Source organism: Carcharhinus amblyrhynchos, chromosome 23, assembly GCF_965287045.1.
Source record: "Carcharhinus amblyrhynchos chromosome 23, sCarAmb.v2.hapA, whole genome shotgun sequence".
NCBI classification, from domain to species: domain Eukaryota; kingdom Metazoa; phylum Chordata; class Chondrichthyes; order Carcharhiniformes; family Carcharhinidae; genus Carcharhinus; species Carcharhinus amblyrhynchos.
The window spans coordinates 16,695,324-16,716,239 of NC_137346.1; the positions used below are offsets into that span (position 1 = coordinate 16,695,324).

At 41.6% G+C, this 20,916-nt stretch overlaps 1 protein-coding gene across 1 annotated transcript in view; it reads left to right on the forward strand.

Moving 5' to 3' along the window:
- The first annotated feature begins 452 nt into the window (after positions 1-452).
- LOC145357490 (carboxypeptidase D-like) overlaps positions 453-20,916 on the forward strand; it is a 73,430-nt gene continuing 52,966 nt past the window's right edge. The window contains exons 1-2 of the mRNA XM_080210862.1: positions 453-1,153; positions 4,892-5,149. Coding sequence (XP_080066988.1) covers positions 529-1,153; positions 4,892-5,149 — 883 coding nt within the window. The 5' untranslated portion in view covers positions 453-528. The remainder of the gene's footprint in view (positions 1,154-4,891; positions 5,150-20,916) is intronic.

The window sequence follows — 20,916 nt, forward strand, 5'->3', positions numbered from 1 at the left end:
ACAAAGCAGCCGATAAAACTTCTATGAAAGTTTTAACAGGTCCTTAATTCAATTCTGAATTTGTTAAGATAATCAGCTACCATCTCCATCCTTGGCACATTAACACAAGCTGTTCTGACAAGGGTGGGAACTCATCAACGGGCGAATGAATGAGTCCCAACCCCCTGAGCTCCGCCCCGAAGGTGAACGTGTGAGAGGGATCAGAATGCGCATGCGTGGGATGAGGCAGGATGCGCATGCGTGCGATGGAGGAAGGCGCATACGCATGCCCGACACAATCTGCATATCGCGCGAATCGTGCCAATCCATAGAGCGCTACGTGATGACGTAGAAATCCCGCTCGGTGCAACCGAACTTGACGCAACGCGATGAGGCTCCGCCCCCCCACCCGCCTCCCAGCCAATTGACCTGAGCTCCCTGCAGGAGAACGGCGAAGCGATAGGGCTGTCAATCAAGCAGCAGCGGTAGGTTGTCAGTCGGTGTAGAGGGATTCGAGTTTCGCCTGCAGTTCATTGAGGAAAAGGGAAGATGGCGAGTGTGTGGCGGCGATGGTCTGAGGGGGCGGCCTGGGGTCAGTGCCTAGCTTGTGTGGGCGCGCTGACCCTCTTCTCGCTGGCGGTGCGGCCGAGCGCCGGGGACATCGACACGTCCCGCTACTACAAGTACGAGGAATTGAGCCAGCTGCTGAGGGCCACGGCCGCCGCGCACAGCTCGCTGGCCCGCCTCTTCAGCATCGGCCAGAGCTTCCAGAACCGCTCCCTGTGGGTCATGGAGATCTCCACCACGCTGGGCCGGGCCAGCCCGGGCAAGCCCAAGTTCAAGTACGTGGGCAACATGCACGGCGACGAGACGGTGTCCCGCCAGGTGCTGGTCTACCTGATCCAGTACCTTCTGGAGGGCTACGGCCGCGACCAGCGGGTCGAGCGGCTGCTCAACTCCACCGACATCTACATCATGCCCAGCCTCAACCCGGACGGCTTCGAGAAGTCGGTGGAAGGCGACTGCATCGGCGAGAACGGCGGCAGGTCCAACGCCAGAGGCAAGGACCTCAACAGGAGCTTCTTGGATCAGTTCGAGCCGCTGCCAGGGGAGGAGGAGGAGGTGCAGGAGGAGGACGTGCCCGAAGTGGTTGCGATGGAGAAGTGGATTAAAGGTAATTGGGATGGGGGCGGGGGTGCTTAGACCCTTCCCCACAGTCCTCGTCCTCTTATCTGGCACAGTGGTTAGCACTGCTGTTTCACAGCTCCAGGGACCTGGGTTCAATTCCCGGCTTGGGTCACTGTCTCTGTGGAGTCTGCACATTCTCCTCATGTCTGCGTGGGTTTCCTCCAGGTGCTCCAGTTTCCTCCCACAATCCAAAGATATGCGAGTTAGGTTGATTGGCCATGCTATATTGACCCTTAAGTGTCCTGAGATAGGTAGGTTAGAGGAGTTAGTGAGTAAAATATGTAGGGATGTGGGGAGTAGGGCCTGCGTGGGATTATGGTCAGTGCAGACTCGATGGGCCAGATGGTCTCTTTCTACACTGTAGGGTTTCTATGATTATCTCTTGTTTATGTGCATTTGCTTTAATATTAGGGTGTACCTTCTTTTTTTGGGGGGTGTGGTCTGTACCTACTACAACAGCCTGCAATGCTCCCCCACACACACTTGTTTTAATGTTACTTTTTTTGGGGGTGGTCTGGATCTAGTACAACAACCTGCACCCTGTGACACACACACATTTTGTCTTAATGTCACCTTTTTGGGTGGTGATCTGGACCTACTGCAGCAACCCACACTACGATTCCTCCTGCCAAACACACACGTCACCTTTTTAAGTTTATTTATTTATTAGTCACAAGTGAGGCTTACATTACATAAGAACATAAGAAATAGGAGCAGGAGTAGGCCATCTAGCCCTTCGAGCCTGCCCCGCCATTCAATGAGATCATGGCTGATCTGTCGCTGCTCAGTTCCACTTTCCCGCTTTCTCCCCATAACCCTTAATCCCCTCTCTTATCAAAAACCCATCAACCCGCGTCTTAAAAATATTTAACGAGGCAGCCTCCACCACTTCAACGGGCAGAGAATTCCAGAGATTCACCACCCTTTGAGTGAAGAAGTTCCTCCTCAACTCCGTTCTAAACCAGTTACTGTGAAATTCCCTGAGCTGCCACACTCCAGCGCCTGTTTGGGTCATTGCACCTAACCAGCATATGTCTCAGAATGTGGGAGGAAACGCTCGCAGGCACAGGGAGAATGTGCAGACTCGACACAGACAGTGACCCAAGCTGGGAATCGAACCCGGGTCTCTGATGCTGTGAAGCAACAGTGCTAACCAGTGTGCTACCATGCCACCCTTTTTGGGTGGGGTGGTTCTAGATCTACTGCAACAACCCACCCACCACCTATACACACAATTCTGAAAGATGTGCTGGTTAGGTGCGTTGGCCATGTCAAATTCTCCCTCAGTATATCCAAACAGGTGCCGGAGTGTGGTGATTAGAAGATTTTCACAGTAACTTTATTGCAGTGTTAATGTAAGCCTACTTGTGACTAATAAATAAAAAAAACTTGTTTTAATGTCACCTTTTTTGGGGTGGGGGGGGGTCTGGACATAGTGCTACAACCTGAATCCCCCCACCCACCCACACACACACACACACACACACACACACACACACACCCGTTTCCCTCAACTCAGCCAAATGTTCCCTGTGTTTCACACAGGAGTAAAACATTTTGGCACCGGGTCACATCACTCTGAATGATCCCAAAACAAGGAGATCAGATTTCCCTCTGTGGGACAAACATCCAGTTGAATTACACACTGTTTTGAAATTGAATATCCCTGGTTTGCCACACTTGTACGTTTCCTTCCCTAACTCCTGTGGAGTAAACATACTGATTTAAGTTGCACTGTAGAAAGCAGGCGAGACAAAAAGAGGGCCAAGGGGTGCATGGCTTCTCCATAACTTTCATAATACCTCACTTGACATTTGAGTCATCTTATTTCAGCTGATGAGAAACCAAATCGCCTGAAATTTTTAAAATCTGGGCCTGAATAGTAAATTGATCATCACACTCTACTTCTGTTGATACTGGGCTCTTGTGCGCAATGCTGTTAATCCTCAAATTATATGACTAAGGACAATAGTGCAACCTGGTGATTAATAGAAGGGCTATAACTCTAGAAACCTTATATTGGCCTTTTTTAATGGGCACACAGGGTAATATGATAAATGAATGTTGGGTGTCATAAACAGAATAAAAATCGTGGCAGTCATGTTACACTTTAACATGCACAATCAGAATCCATGCCATCTGTTGTGAACAGCATGTGTAATTTTCCAAAATATCATTCATAATTTGTTACAGAATCAATTGCATGTAATAGTAGATTAGTTGCATATGCAAACAAAAGGAGTTTGTGTTGCATTTTAAAATCCCATTCTTATTTCTAATTGTGTGGCAACTTCCCCGCCCTGCCAATCGTTGCTACCAAATTACTCTGAACTTTGATTCTTTTTCCTGAACCCTTTTTGAACTTGAGGAAGGAGATGGCAAAGGAAACTGGGTTTTGGAGAGAATGTTGGAAGATGGGACTTAAGGATCAGGAAATCAGTCTCTGTTGAAGCAAAGGAAATCCAGAGTCAGAAAAATGCAGACAGTAGTGTTGGAGTGTCGCTAATGTGGTGACGCAAGTCCTTGAAGGATTTTGATCTTGCTTCTTGGTGGCGGCAAAGCTTGACTAGGATGTCTGTGTGCAGGAGTGGTCAGGTGCCATGAAGCTTTGGATAGTTTACTTGACGTAAAGATGCCGGCGTTGGAATGGGGTAAACACAGTAAGAAGTCTCACAACACCAGGTTAGAGTCCACCCAGTTTATTTGATAGTAATCTCACAAGCTTTCGGAAATGGTGAGATTACTATCAAATAAACTGGTTGGACTCTAACCTGGTGTTGTGAGACTTCTTGCATCTTTCACTTGAACAGTCTTGAGATAAACAAATGGATTAAAGTTCAGCAGCAGTGATTGCAAAGTATATTCTCGAGGCATGTGCATGTGTCTGGGAATGGACTCTCTGAAGAGTAACCAAATCCAGACCTTCTAAACTAAGGAATCCTGTCTGAAATGTAATATTACAGCTGTCTGCATGCCTTCGGTCTTGTAAAGTATGGAAATCTTGGAAGTGGATTGTGGAAATATTTTAAATGTAAGCGTAGTCAAGCAAAAGACTCCGTTGAATAATGGTAAATGTAGGCTATAGAAGAAGTGGCAAAGCTGGAAATCTATCTGAAGTAGTAAAACGGATTGAGGTGCACTGCAAATTTATCGGAAGAGGAGATGTTTGCCTACATATAAATATTCAATGAAGTTGCTGCTTCAAAATAAATAAAACTACCACATTTTTGCTTATTGTTGTGGATAGATGAGCTTCTGATGTTCTGGGTCAACATGACTGTGTCTTATGGATTAGCTGTTCAAGGTGAAGCAGTGCATGACAGGCAAAGCTTCAGTTGTGTAACGAAGCAACCTCATGGTTAATGAGGTAACAGGTCGCATCAAACTAACGGAAAAAAGTTGAGCAAATGCCACAGCAAGCAGAAATCCAGCAGCCTGACGATTGTGTAAAGAGAATAAAACGTGATCGATACAAGGAAAGTGATATTTCCAAATAGAGAAAAAAAGAATATGTATGAGTTAAGGCGAAGAGCAACGGTCTTGACCAACAACACCATCTGCTGGAATGGGGTTATCCAGCTGCAAAGGTCAGACAGTCAGCCATTGAATTTTGAGCTCCCTGATATGCAATGCGATTGACTTAATTTCTTGTTGAAAGAACGCACATAAAAACCATTAATCTTTCCATTTTCTAATTCTGTTTTATCATTTCTCATTCCTACAGACAACAAGTTTGTGGCGTCTGGGAATCTCCATGGTGGGTCTGTTGTTGCTAGTTACCCTTATGATGATTCAATAAATCACAACTCGGTAGGGTACTACAGTAAGTCTCCTGACGATGAGGTGTTTAAATACCTGGCAAAAAGCTACGCTTCCAAGCACCCAGTAATGAAAATTGGCAAGCCAAATTGCAGCAACGACGTATCTGACGAAACCTTTAAGGATGGGATCACAAATGGAGCCAAGTGGTATGACGTGAGCGGTGAGTTCAACATTGACATGTACAGCAACAATTTTGTTTTAAACAGGAAATGTGCCAATATGATTTGGGTGAACTTCTAATTGTAAAAAGAAAATCTTAAAGAAAGTGCTAGTTTATTCGAGCACTGATGCATCCAGCTCCAAAATGTTCAATAATTGTGTCGCGGTTGCTGTTCCTACAGTGCTGTTTTCCAACTTGCTAACAGTGAAGTTGCTCACCGTCTATTAATATAGTTTGTGAGAGCCAGTGTGGAAAGGCTCCATGGGCAGATGTACTCTGGTCTCTGAACTGTAAGGGAAAGCCAGCAATTTTGCTCTCATATCCACTGACTTCCTTTGGGTGTAGCATTGTGTGTAAATGTCAGGATTTGGAATTGGTTGTGATACGACTGTAGTTGCACAACCAGCTAACTCTGTGCCCAGCTGGTCCATGAAGAATGACTAGTTCAGTAACAAGCACCAGTGGAACTGCAATTCCTTGTTTTCAGAAGAGATGGGGGGTTTGGAAAGGATTTGATTTATTATTGTCACATGTATTAACATACAGTGAAAAGTATTGTTTTTTGCGTGCTATGCAGACAAAATGTACCGTTCATAGAGAAGGAAACGAGAGTGCAGAATGTAGTGTTACAGTCAAAGGAATGAGTGTCACAGTATTTTCTTTGCAATATGTTTGAATCCAAGATGTATCAGGTAAATGGCTACAATCAAGTATTGTGCAGGAGCCTGTTACAGCAGTTAATGCGCAAAATTCCAACTATCAACGGTTTTTTTTTACAGTTTATATTTGAAATGTAACTATTTAGCAAAAAAATTAGACGGTAAATAGAAATAAAAGGAAAATTTCCTGCCAGTTAAAGAAGTGATATCATGGCATGATTTCACAGTAATGTACACATAAACAGCTTTAATTGGCAGAGTGATTGTCAGGGGAACGTTTTACGGCCTTAATTTTTCTCTTACACCTGAGAAAATAGAAGATAATTGGCTAAGCAGTGAACCTCTTTTGTTCCGCTTTTATGTGAAATGGAAATAGTTTTGTGAAAGTTATGCCTTCAGTGCTGAACTGTAGCCCTTACGTAAACCTGTCAAACCTGGGCATGATTCCAGAATTGGACTTCTCACCCCCTGGTTTCATGACCATCTGAATTTATTGAGACCTTTGATTTGATCTGTTGTTGTCACATGTATTAGTGTACAGGGTAAAGTTTTTTTTTTAACCATACCGTTCACAAAGGAAAGGAGAGTGCAGAATGCAGTGTTACAGTCATAGCTAGGGTATAGAGAAAGATCAACTTAATGTGAGGTAGGTTCATTCAAAAGAGTGATGGCAGCAGGGAAGAAGCTGTTCTTGAGTCAATTGGTATGTGACTTCAGACTTTTGTATCTTTTTCCCCAAAGGAAGGAGGTGGAAGAGAGAATGTCCAGAATTCTTAATTTTGCTGGTTGCTTTGCTGAGGCAGCAGAAAGTGTAGGCAGAGTCAATGGATGGGAGGCTGGTTTGCATGATGGATTGGGCTACATTCACAATCTTTTGTCATTTCTTGCAGTCTTGGGCAGAGCAGGAGCCATACAAAGCTGTGATACAACCTGCTTTCTATGATGCATCTGTAAAAGTTGAGAGTTGTAGCTGACATGCCAAATTTCCTTAGTCTTCTGAGAAAGTAGAGGCATTGCTGGACTTTCTTAACTATAGTGTTGGTATGGGGGGGGATCAGGACACGTGGTTGGTGATCTGGCCACCTAAAAACCTGAAGCTTTTGACCATTTCTACTTCCTCCCCATTGACGTAGACAGGAGCATGTTCGCCACTATGCTTCCTGAAATCGATGACAATCTCTTTCGTTTTGTTGACAGAGGGAGAGATTATTATCATTGCACCAGTTCACCAGATTCTCTATCTTGTCATTGTTTGAGATCCGATCCACTACAATGGTGTTGTACAAACTTGAAAATCGAAATAGTGGGGAATTTGGCCGCAGTCATGGGGGTATAAGGCGTATAGTAGGGGGTTGAGAACACAGCCTTGTGGGGCACTGGTGTTGAGGATGATCATGGTTTGTGGGTAAGGAAGTTCAAGATCCGGTCGCATAGGGAGGGCCTGAGGCCCAGGCCACAGTTTGAAAATGAGTTTTATTGTTGATCTTTGATCACTAATCCTCAGTTTGATTTGTGCTGTATTATGTAGAGATTTTTGTGAGTTGTGAAAGGAAAAGGGCAGTGCAGCAAGTGTGCCTATCATTTGCATAGCTTTCATCTTCCTCCTATTTGGGCTTGCATGTATCAGCCCCCCAGGTGAGAAGGTTAGCAGATCTTGGCCAATATATACTCCTCTTGCTTGAGTGACTGTGGGTGACATGGACTGTTTTTTTCTTCCTTGCAAATAATTCCATTTAATTTCTTAACAGTTTTGAGAGCCTGGTGAATAATTCAAAATAGAGCATTTAAGCTATGTAGTCATAGTATGATGGTGCAGAAGGATTTTACATTACTCACTTCCCCAGTTAAACTGCACGTGTGCTAGCTTTCTCCTGTAGATATTGGCTCCTGTTCTATAAATTGATTGCAATCACCCAGTATGAGTCTCGAATACTTCATTGTTGAGGGGAGCGCTATCCTGTGCGTGTGCTAGCATATTCCCATAGGCTTCATTGCATAGGGCTGACAAATCCTTGGTCATTCACCAGCCCCTAACCCCTAATGGCATTGAGCCCAGTTGTTTCAATTTCTGTTGGAGATAAGTCAACCAAGTACACACGAACTTGAACCTGGGGCTTGAGGGCTGAAGTCTGTTTTAGCTTTGCTATCTCTGTCATTGGAAAAACATTGTTCCTCACTTTGTAAGCACAAATTGTGAAGTGTGAGCAAAATACCACCTCATCTGCATTTTACCTGTGGCAACTGTTTTTTTTGTTCTTTAAACTGTCAACACAAGGCAGTGGGAAAGTAACACTTTAGAAAATGAAAATCACCTGAGTGAATCAACAGGCATAAGCAGATGAGGCCAAGAGCTTTTTGTACTGTGAGCAATTGCAGACTCTGAGATAATTGGAGAAATGATTTGAATACGTTATTTTAAGCATTTTAAGCTAAATTATTATGGGTGTGAGCAGCTCACAGCATACACCTGCCTTCTTCTTTACATATATGTCTGAGAGATTAGCCTAGCAATGTTAGCAATATTTGAGGCTTTCCATGTACGCAGCACCAGCTTATGCCTCCTCACTAATTAGTGGAATTACTGTGTATGCATTTAGATTAGGTGGAATAAGAAGAGCCCGCACGTTAATTGATGGTTTGAAACTAGGTGAAATAATAAGGCGCTTTAAGCATTTCAGTTTGATGCATTTTTAGCACATTTGAGCCTTTACACTTTGTGGCAAGGATAGATATCGGGTGCTTATTTTAATGACCAGCATAATGGAGAAAATAATTTGAGTGCTTTTTAAATATTTATCAGCACTAAATGGGCATAATTTTAGTAATTCAAATTGGCTTTATTTTTAAGAAGTACGTGTGTATTATAAGATCTGGAAAATGAATATTGCGTCGTGCAGTTGTCTCCACCAAATGACAGAATTGGTACAGTGCAGGAGGAGGGAGTGCAGGAGCCCATCATGTCCATACCACCTCTCCAAATGAGCATTATGAATTTGTGCCATTTTGTTGGCCTTTCTCTATATCCCAGCACATTGCTTCTATTCAAGTGATCATCTAATTCTCTGAATGCTTCAGTTGCACCTCCCTCCACCAGACTCACAGGCAGTGCATTCCAGAGCTGAACCACTTGTTGTGTGAAAAAGTTTTTACTCCCATCACATTTGCTTCTTTTGCAATTCACTTTAAATCACTTTAAATCTTGATTCTTTTTATGAGCGGAAACCAGTTTCCCCGATCTACTCTGTCCAGCTCCCTCATGATTTTGAATACCTATCATATCTCCTCTTAGCCACCTTCTGTCCAAGGCAAACAATCACAACCTCTCCCACCAATCCTCATAGCTGAAGTTGTCATCCCTAGAGCCATTCCTGCAAACCCGTTTTGCATTCTCTTCAATCCATTCACATCCTTCCAATAGTATGGTGCCCAGGAATATATGCAGTACACCAACTCATGTCTAATTAATGTCTTGTAAGTTCAGCTCCTTGCTCTTGTAACCTATTTCTCTATAACCTATGCCCCTATTTATAAAGCCTAGGATACTGCTTTCTCTACCTGTCCTGCTACCTCCAATGGTCAATGTGCATATACATCTAAGTTCCTCTGCTCCTGCTTAAGAATTTCATCCTTTTTTTGTTGCCCTGGTCTTCCTACCAAAGTACTTCACCTCGTGCTTCTCTGCATTGAACTTCATCCTCTGTCTATCTGTTCTCTGCACCAGCTATTTCCTTTTGAGGTCCTACACTCTCCTCTTCACAGGGAGATTCCTGCTGTATTTAAGTATTAAACTATTGAGGTTTATACTGCTTCAAGCCATTCTTTTTATAGTTCATAAGTGTCAGTAAACAGTTCTGTTTGATAGCATTTTTGCAATCTCTGCAATGTGTCACATTGAGGTTATTATATACTTATGTTTTCTTAATACTTGTCTCTTCAGAGATTTGCTCAGTTTCTTAATTGCCACATATAAAAATAATTGAGAAGACCAACAAATTTTCTGCAGTCATGTTGCCAAGTGTTTACAGGAATTATTTTTGTTTTTCAAGTGCAGCCAATTAAGAACTGGATAGTACATTAACTACTGGCCTTTCAGCTGAGTTCATACTGGGATCTTGATTCAAATTCAGTTCAGACTGATGAGATAAGTCTGCTCAGAGAGTCCTAAGTGAAATGATTTTGGATTGTCTAAACCTAGTTCATGTTGGGCATGGTTCATTCAAATAGCAATATCAGACAATTTGAGCATGCAGTAATGTCAGTGGAGAAAGAAGAGAGTTACTGCTGGTTGTTATCAGCCTGAAGTGGGAGCTGACCCCATGCTTCCAGATAATGGTCAAAGAGTGGCTTGTAAATGATAAGAGGGAGAGAGACCAACAATAGACTTGTGCGGTGCATCGTAGGTGGCTGTGCAGGCAGAAGAGACAAATCAATTGAAGGCACTGGAATGCTTGCATGACCACAACTTTTAACAGGACCTGGAGAGAGCAGCTATGAGAGCAGCGTTCTTGTTGATCGTCTTTGTATTGAACCAGGGTTTGTAAAGTGTAACAAGGCTGTACTCTGGAGAGGCAGCAAAGTGCAGTAAAATGGGAAGCCAGAGGTCTAAGTTGAATTGTATTTGAAAAGCAAGGATTTGGCTATTCAATAATAGTTGGACAGACATAGAGGCAAAAAAGTTCAACTACAACAGATCAGGCAGTATCAAAGAGAAAATGTTCTTGGCTGGCCAGTCAGGAAATCAGACCGGTGTACTATTCGATTGTTTGTATTGACATGTTGGATAAATGTATAAAAGTGGGTCGTCTACAGAGCTTTGTACAATTAAGCATCACTGGTCAGACTACCCCATGATGCAGTCAGCAGTTTGTTGTAAGATGTCTGCATCTGTGGCAGACCACGATTATCTGAAGAGTCATGAACAGTGAAGAATGGAAGTTAAATGATCTAAATCTTAATGCTGTATTTTATACACTGCACCACAAGTAATGCTTAGCTGTGGTTTCATTTCTTGTGCCCATCGCAGTGATGTTCAAGAGGAATTAAAAAATACTTGATTTTTGTTGGACTGTCCTATTGAGCTTCTGCTGTAATTCTACTGAACAGTAACTCAGGTGAAACATCTCAAAATGCGGTATACTGATATATGGGTTTCACAGTTTAACTGTTAAGATTAAAATATTGCTTGCTTCAGTAAGGTATATGTGTCTGCTTGCAAATCTTTATTTTTAAAGAAGGAAATAAACACCATGAAGGGAGGCAGCACTGTTTATATGGACTTTTTTTTTTGAAGGTTCGTGGGAATTTTGAAGTGTTCTAGGTTATTCCTAGTTGATCAAATAAATGAACCACTTAATGACATGCTTCAAGAAGATTTTGGGTTAGATTCATGATCGTTCCCATAATAGTTATTCACTATATATATTAATGAATTAGACAAGGGAAATAAATGTCATATCTCCAAATTTGTAGAAGAATCCAAGCTGGGTGGGAGGGTGAACTGTTTGGAGGATGTAGAGATCCTTCAGTGTGATTTGGGCAAATTGAGTGAGTGGGCAAATAAATAACAGACGCAGCATAATTTGGATGAATGTGAGGTCATTCAATTGGTAGCAAAAATGGAAAAGCAGATTATTATCTGGTCATAAATTAGGAGGGGGGAATTGTGTAAAGAGGCCTTAGTGTCCTCGAACACCAATTGCTGAAGATGGGCATACAGGCAGTAAAAAAGGCTAATGTTATGTTGGCCTCCGTAGCGAGAGGTTTTGAGTACAGGAGGGATATCTTACTGCAATTATATGGGGCTTTGGTGAGGCTACACCTAGAATATTGTGTGCAGTTTTATTCTTGTTATCTGAGGAAAGATGTTCTTCCTCTCAAGGGAGTGCAGAGAAGATTTACTAGACTTAATTCCTGGATTGGCAGAACTGATTGATTCAGTTAGAATTGTATTCACTGGAGTTCAGAAGAATGAACGAGATCGCATCAAAACCTATAAAATTTGAACAGGACGAGACAGGGTAGATGCAAGATGGATGTTCCTGATGGTGTGGAACGGGGTGCACTGAGGATACAGGGTGGACTGTTTTAGACAGAGATCAGGAGACATTTCTTCATGCAGTGTATGGTCAGCCTATGGAATTTGCCGTCACTGAAAGCAGTTGAGGCCAAAACGTTGCAAGTTTTCAAGAAGTGGTTTAGATATAGCACTTAAGATTAAGGGGATCAAGAAATAAGAGGGTAAGGCGAGATCAGGCATTTGAGTTGGATGATCACAATGAATGGCAGAGCAGGCTCAATGAGCCAAATGATCTCTTCCTGCTCCTATCGTCCATGTTTCTATAGAATCTCTACAGTACAGAATGAGGCCATTTGGCCCATTGAGTCTGTACCGACCACAATACTACCCAGGCCTTATTCCCGTAACACTACATGTTTACCCTGCTAATCCCCCTGATGCTAGAGTCAATTTACTATGGCCAATCAACCTAACCCACACATCTTTGGACTGTGGTGGAAACTAGAGTACCCGGAGGAACCCCATGCAGACGCAGGGAGAATGTGCAGGCTCTGCACAGACAGTGGCCCAGGCCAGGAATCGAACTTAGATCTCTGACACTGGGGCAGCAGTGCTAACCAGCGTGCTGCCAATATAGTTAGTCACAGACTGACATTCACATTATAAGGCATTCCAGCACACCTTGCCTGGGAGCTAGGGGTGGTGGTGGTGGTGATTAGAGCTTCTCCATCTAATAGCTATTCCTTGGTTAAAAATACAAATACATGTTATGGAATCAAATTAAGTTTTGATGATTCGCTGCGATCTATTGCTATATGATTTAATTTGGGTGAGGTATTAAAGGGTTGCATTTGAGAGAAGCGATGTACTTCAATCTGTGTTAATATTTGACGTGGCAGAGGGGAAATGTTGGGGTCCGGGGTTCTAGTATCCCTTATTGTTGTTTTGGCTGGATCTAGTTGAATGCTGGCAAGTTCATTTCTGATTTCAGTTGGCCTTGCAAACCTGTGTGTCAGAAATCTATGCTGCTACTGCGAATTCAGCACATTACACAAGCAGCTAAAGTCATGACTGAGAAAGATTCCTTTTAATTTAAATTAAGGCACCCAGGAGTGAGTGAGTAATGTCATTCACACCACATATGGTGACATTATCTCTGGAAACTACTGTTGGAACTTATAGCAATGCTACAAATGAGAACATTGGGCTACCGTCTGCATACATTTATTTTTTTCTTGTTATCACTCAACAATCGTTGGTAAACAGTAGTGATATTACATTGACAACACATTATACATGAATTATTTGTACCTAGGCATCCGCTTTGCTTATTAATTTGTATTATGGTGGCAATACCAGCACTGTAGTTTTCAGCTTACCCACTGTTTGTTTTTGGTATTGTTGGAAGGAATGTGATCTGAGTACCTGACAATCAAACTTTGTGGGAATTGCTGCCCACCTATTAACCAAATTTCCATAGTGGCTGTAATTGGGACTGAATGGAGCTATCAAATTTTTGATAGCTCATTTGGTAAAAATGGAAAGTTCTAAGTTGGATTCCTGGTGTGCGAGTTTGCTGTCTTCTGTTGGAACGACAGGTGGTGTGCTGTTTTGATCTGAGAATCACTGGCTTAGGGATATCCAATCCTCGTCGTTATCCGCTGACCTTTGCTGGAAGATGTGCATGTGTCTTGTTCGATGAGAATTATATGATCAAAATGCCTATCAGCAGTCACCACAGAACAGGCACTAAAAGTATCAAAGGACACTTACTGTCCATGAAAATTCCCTCAGGATCAGAAGAAATTAGCACAAAAAAATTTCATATCTACCCTTTTTAGTTTCCTAATGTGCATATCTACGAATGGAATACATACATTGATAGTATCCCTCATGAAATGAAATTTTGCATGTTCAACTATCCCCTCAGGTTCTATAAAATGACTTCACTCATTTCATTGGATATGCGCACAATTGTTACGGCAAGCAATGATCTCCTTGAATATTGCTAGTGAGGTTGATTATTTTTTCAATTAATTATCGGGTTTTGAGTCTTCTATTTCATTTGGTAACTAAATGCTCTAACATGGGGAGGGACCTTCAGCTAACCTTAAACTGTGCCTAGCAGATTTGTGAAATGATCAAATTTCCTCTTGAAAACTCCAGTAATCATTTATAATCTAAGATGGAACTTGCTTGCATCATGGTTCTGACTCAGAGTTTTTGTACATCCTGTTACTGTGGTTTGCCTTACTATTTTGTTTTCTAGAAACGGTAGCTGAGAGGTGGAAGATACCATCTGTGAATTATTGGCCAGCTGATGATTAGAATATACAAGTCAGTTCTACATCATTGATCTGAAAAAAAAAGTCATTTTAGCAGCATTTCTGCTTTCATTTCTATACAAAGAGGACTTTAAAGAGTGTGCTGTTACTAAAGAACAAAGAAAAGTACAGCATTGGAACAGGCCATTTGGCCCTCCAAACTAAACTTTAAAAAAAAACCCTTCTGCCCTTACTCAATCCATATCCCTCTATTCCCTTCCTATTCATGTACCCAACCAGATGCCTCTTAAATGTTGCTAATGTGCCTGCTTCCACCACATCTTCAGGCAATGCATTCCAGGCACCCACCACTCTCTGTGGAAAAACTTGCCTGCTCACTGCCTTAAACTTTCCTCCTCATCATCTTGAACCTGTGCTTCCTTATAATTGACACTTTCACTTTTGGAAAAAGCCTCTGACTATCGCCCTGTCTGCCTCTCATAATTTTGTATGCCTCCATCAGTTCTCCCCTCTGTGCCTCCAATCTCCATCTTTCCAGTGCAAACGGTCCTAGTTTATTCAACCTCTCCTCATAGCCATTACCCTCTAGACCAGGTACCATGTTGGTGAACCTTCTTTGCACCCTCTCCAAAGCTTCTAATGAGGCATCTGCATGGGTACATGAATAGGGAGAGAATAGAGGGATATGGATTGAGTAAGGGCAGAAGGTTTTTTAAGTTTAGTTTGGAGAGCCAAATGGCCTGTTCCAATGCTGTACTTTGTTCTTTAGTTACAGCACACTCTTTAAAGTCCTTTTTGTATAGGAATGAAAGCAGAAAGGCTGCTAAAGTGACTTCTTTTTTCGGATCAATGCAATGGATGTAGAACTGACTTGTATATTCTAATCATCAGCTGGCCAATAATTCACAGATGGTATCTTCCACCTCTGTTACTGTTTCCAGAAAACAAAATAGTAAGGCAAACCACAGTAACAGGATGTACAGAAGTCAGAACCGTGATGCAAGCAAGTTCCATCTTAGATTATAAATGATTACTGGAGTTTTCAAAGGAAATTTGATCATTTCACAAATCTCCTAGGCACAGTTTAAGGTTAGCTGAAGGTCCCTCTCCATGTTAGAGCATTTAGTTACCAAATGAAATAGAAGACTCAAAGCCCAGTAATTAACTGAAAAAATAATCAACCTCACTAGCAATATTCAAGGAGATCATTACTTGCCGCAACAATTGTGCGCACATCAAATGAAATGAGTGAAGCCATTTTATAGAACCTGAGGGGATAGTTGAATATGCAAAATTTCATTTCCTGAGGGATACTATCAATGTATATATTCCATTCATAGATATGCACATTAGGAAAGTAAAAAAGGTAGATATGAAATTTTTTTGTGCTAATTTCTCCTGATGCTGAGGGAATTTTCATGGACAGTAAGTGTCCTTTGATACTTTAGTGCCTGTTCTATGGTGACTGCTGGTGAGCATTTTGACCATATAATTCTCATCGAACAAGACAATGTGGTAACCAGAATGCAATGCACCCTAACCAAGGTTTTGTATAGCTGCAATATGATTTCTCAATCCTGTACTCGGTGGCTTGGCTGACGAAGGCGAGCATGCCATATGCCGCCTTAATCACCTTGCCCACTTGTGTTGTCACCTTTTTAGGGAATTGTGGACCTGCACACCCAGATCCCTATATGTTAATTTCCTAAGGGTGTTGCCATTTACAATATAATTCATACCTAAATGTGGTCCTCTAAAATGCATCACCTCACATTTGTCAGGATTAAACTCCATCTGCCATTTCTGTGCCCAAGTCTCCGATCTATTTATATCCTGTTGTATACTCTGACAATCCTTGGTGCTATCAGCAACTCCTCCAATCTTCGTGTCATCTGTACTAATCAGATGACCCACGTTTTCCTCTAGATCATTCATATATACTACAAACAATAAAGGTTCCAGCACTGATCCCCATGGAACACCGTTAACCATTGTCAAAAGCACCCTTCCACTGCTACACTCCAGTTGTGTATCCATCTAGCCAGCGCATCCTGAATCCCATGTGATTTTAGTTTTTATGCCAGCCTGCCATGTGGAAACTTGTCAAATGCTTTAAAGTCCATATCGACTATATCCAAAGCCCTTCCCTCATTTATTTTTGTCACTCTTTTTGAAGAGATGACAAAGATAATTGGTATTAGAACATAGAACATTACAGCGCAGAACAGGCCCTCCGGCCCACGATGTTGCGCCGACCAATTAAAAAACCAATGACCCTCTAACCTAAACCAATCCCTTTCCATCCATAAACCTATCCACGGATCTCTTAAACGCCCCCAAACTAGGCGTATCTACAACTGCAGCAGGCAGGACATTCCAATCCCTCACCACCCTCTGGGTAAAGAACCTACCTCTGACATCCGTCCTATATCTACCATCCCTTAATTTAAAGCTATGCCCCCTCGTGCTAGCTTTCTCCATCCGAGGAAAAAGGCTATCACTGTCCACCCTATCTAAACCTCTAATCATCTTATGTTTCAATAAGGTCGCCTCTTAGTCGCCTTCTTTCTAACGAAAACAACCCCAAATCCCTCAGTCTCTCCTCATAGGACCTTCCCTCCATACCAGGCAACATCCTGGTAAACCTCCTCTGCACCCTCTCCAATGCCTCCACATCCTTCCTATAATGTGGGGACCAGAACTGCACACAATACTCCAAGTGCGGACGCACCAGAGTTTTGTACAGTTGCAACATGACGTTGCGGCTCCTAAATTCAATCCCCCTACCAATAAATGCCAAGACACCGTATGCCTTCCTAACTACCTTATCTACTTGATTCCCAACTTTCAGGGATCTATGTACACATACACCTAGATCCCTCTGTTCATCAACGCTATTCAGAGTCCTACCATTAGCCCTATACTCTACACATCCATTATTCCTGCCAAAGTGAATTACCTCACACTTTTCCACATTAAACTCCATCTGCCACCTCTCGGCCCAGCTCTGCAATTTGTATTTTTGAGCCTTTTGATTCTGTGCATTTTGTGTGAATTCATCTCTTTCCATTCCCAAACTGTACTTTATACTTTCAAACCACTGTTTGAAAGTACATAGCAGCATTTGGCTACTTCTCAAAACAACCCAATGGCTATAAAATGCTTTGGGATATACCAAGAGTGTCATAGGGACTGTACAAATGCATGTTTAAAATGTAATTTATCAAGCAGTACATCTTTACCCTTCCTATCAGTCTTCCTGCCAATAATTGTAGCAGATTATGTTAAAAGATGCGTTCCCATTCTCTTTGAGCGAGTAGTCAACTTTCAGGAAACCAGTGCTAATTCCTAAACTATGTAACAGTAAGTAGTCTCACAACGCCAGGTTAAAGTCCAACAATTTGGTAGCATGAACTTTTGGAGTGCTGTTTCTTCACCTGATGAACATTTACTGTGCCTACCCCAGTCCAATACTGGCAACTCTGCATCATAAACTATGTAATTTAGCATGTAATGAGCTTTGAGTCTGAGAACAAACTTGAGGTTAAAAGGGTCCATTGTTGACAAAGACTTGAGGCAAGTTGACTCATTTTATTTACAGTATGAGCAAGATTTGCAGGATATCCTGTTCAGTAAAATAGTTGTAGTGAGTGTTTTAGGCTTAGGTAGTCAGCATTTTGATGAACTTCTGGGAAGTGCCTAGGTGAGGTTGCTGTAATTTCTGAAAATGGAAATTTTCAACTTATCAAGGGAAAAAACAAATTAATGCTTTGCATTTTTTGATCAAAATCAAAAACTTCCAGTTTTCAGTTGTGACAAAGCATGTGCAGCTAAAGATTTAAACTGTATTTTCTTTTTTCAAATGCTAGCTGAACTGTTGTGCTTTTCCAGTCTCTTTTGTTTATATTCATAAAATCAGTAAGTAAGAAAATCTGTGCTGACATTTCACTTATGGTACCCATAGAGTCCTCTATTGCCATTTTTTGGATAAGTTTTTAAACCGACTGCCCCTTCAAATGAATGTAAAAGGTTCCATGGGATACTCCAAAGGGGAGCCTTGCCTACTGTACTGCATTGCATTTATTCCTCAACCAGTATCACTTAAGCAGAAAAACGTGGAGTATAGAAGCAAGAGAGACACTAACAGTTTGTCAAAGCTTTTGTAGGTAAGTTAAGAGAAAGAAATTAGTGGAAGCAAATATGGATCTCTCTCGAACAGAGATGGGAAAAATTCTAATAGCGAAGAAGGAAATGGAAGCGATACGAACGCCGCTTTGTATCTGTCACCTTGGTAAGTAACAAAAACCGTTCCAAAATCAGTGAAATGAAAAATCTAAATAAATAGACGAGGCTAGCAGCGTCCTGAATCTATGACTTTTGTCCTGGGGTTCTAAAAGAAATGGCTACAGAAATAGTGGATGTTGTAGGGTAGTGAACATAAATCTGCTATTCAGGAAAGGAAGGAGAAAGAAAACAAGAACCATGTGTAATTTTTTGCTGGAGAAAGAACAGACTTGCTATCAAAGTTTTTCACCCTGCACGCATCAGGAATAGACAGAATGCTAAATTTCAAAGGGAGTAATAATTTATGCTGCCTGAGAGAAGAATGCTGATTGCTTTGCAGAACTCTGATCAATATTTTGCCTTGGAGAATACAAGAGAGAACTTTTGTCCCATAAGCTTGAAAGGCTGGATTGCTGACGACTCCTATTTCTTATGTTCTCATACATTATTTGTAATATTCAGGTCATAAAGTCTTTATGTCGGAATTTTACCAGCACGCCTGGCGAGGTCCGCAGAACGTAATTCTTCTTGGACTCGGGTGGGATTTTATGAGCCTTGCCCGAGCGGGCTTGTAAAATATCAGCATTAGAGTCCCATTTGTAGCTGTTCCATACAACTATATTGGGCTACAATCACCTCTTACCTTGGTTCTGACATTTTCTGCTCAAAAATGTTCAATGTCCTTTCATAAGCACAAATTAAAGTTTTAGGAACTTAAAAAATACATTTTAAAATTATCTCAAGGGATATGGCTGTTGCTAGCCAGGCCAGTATTTATTATCCTTCCTTACTTGCCCTTGAGAAGGTGGTGGTAAGCTGCCTTTTTGAACGTCTGTGTACTGTTTTAAACTCTCGATTTTTGTGTGCAGTGACTACCCTAGGTTCAATATTTGTTTTCTAAAGGATGGAAATATCAGATGGCCCTCACTGCTGGAACAGTTCCCTTTGACTGACTTGTTTAGAAGTTGGCCTTATTAATGGTGTGTCCTTCATTTCTCCCATCTGAGTGGGAAGAAATTGGTTTCTTCCATTACAATTCTTCTTAAAGTTTCCAGTTTAACTGTCCAAGGATAAAGGCAGGAAGACATTTTAAATTCAGTGAATCCATTTTGTCATTGAATGACTGTCTGACATATCTTTAGCAGAGTCTTAAAATGAGACTCGATGAACTAGATCAAGAAATTATACACGATTTTGGGGGGGAAAAGCAAATGAATTGGTATTTTAAAATTCTTGTCCTTGTTTTGAAATCTCTCCCTGTTCTTTTAAACTCCTTCAGCTCTACAAGGTTTAAATGTCTGTAGTCCTCTGATTCTGCAGCCTTGTGCTGCACAATTTAATCCCCTCCATTGGCAATTGTGCCTTCAGCTACCCAAGTCCTAAAACTTCAAAATTTGCTCTGTAAACTAAAAATCTGGAATGCATGCAACAGTGGAAGATGGTAGGTTGAGAGCATTGGAATCATCAAGTCTAAAAATAATTGAGATGGATTACCATTTTAGTAGCAGACGAGCTGAGGCATTGTTGTGACTTTTTCAAGAGTTTTTTGCACTGAAACTAATCATATAAATATTGGAAGTTCATGCAAGTTAAATTTCTGTCAGCAAGGACTTCAACAATGCACCTTAATCGGAGTTGCTAAAACTGGCTAGTTTTTATTATTCATTGCTGGAATTTGAGGGCCACTGGCATGTCTAGTTTTTGCTGCCCATCTTTAAATTGTCCTAGAGAAGGGTTTTTATCCTTTCGTTGGATCAGGATATTGCTGTTGAAGCCAGCATACATTGCCCTTGAGAAGTTGTGTTGTGCCACCTTCTTGAAGCACTGTAGCCCATGATGCAGGTACACAACAGTGCCCGTTAAGGAAGGAGTTCAGGACTTTGATTCACCAACCATGAAAGAATAGTGATTATAGATTCAATTTGCAATGGTGTATGACGTAGAGGAAAACTTGTAAATGGCAGTGTTCTCTTGTTCCTTTTCCCTAATCTTTCAGTGATATAAGTTGTGGGTCTGTATTTATCACATTGCTTTTTCTGAGATAATGCTGCACACAAACTGGATTTCAATTTGCATTATATTATAGTACAAAAGTGGCCGTGAAGCATTTAGAGACATCTCGAAGTTGAGCCTTCTTATTATTTAGGTTTATTGGCATGATTTAAAATTGCACACTGTTTTAGAATAATTTGATAGCTCATAGGTTATTAAAAGTCTTGCCTAGCTGCAAGATAAGATTGTTGGTCTTTCTGAAGTGCTGGTACGGGATTGTTAGTTTGTGGACCTACTTTGACCTTGGCAACTGTGAACAGTTTGAATTCTATTACCCAGTTAAATAGAACAAAGGACAGTCAGCCCACCAAGCCTGCACTGATTACGTTGCCCTATATAGACCAACCACCTGTATCTCTCTCTATCCCACATGTTCATGTGTCTATCCAGATAATGTCACTAACATCTGCCTCAACCACCTTACTTGACAGTGCATTCCAGGACCCAACCACCCTCTTTTTACAAAGAAAA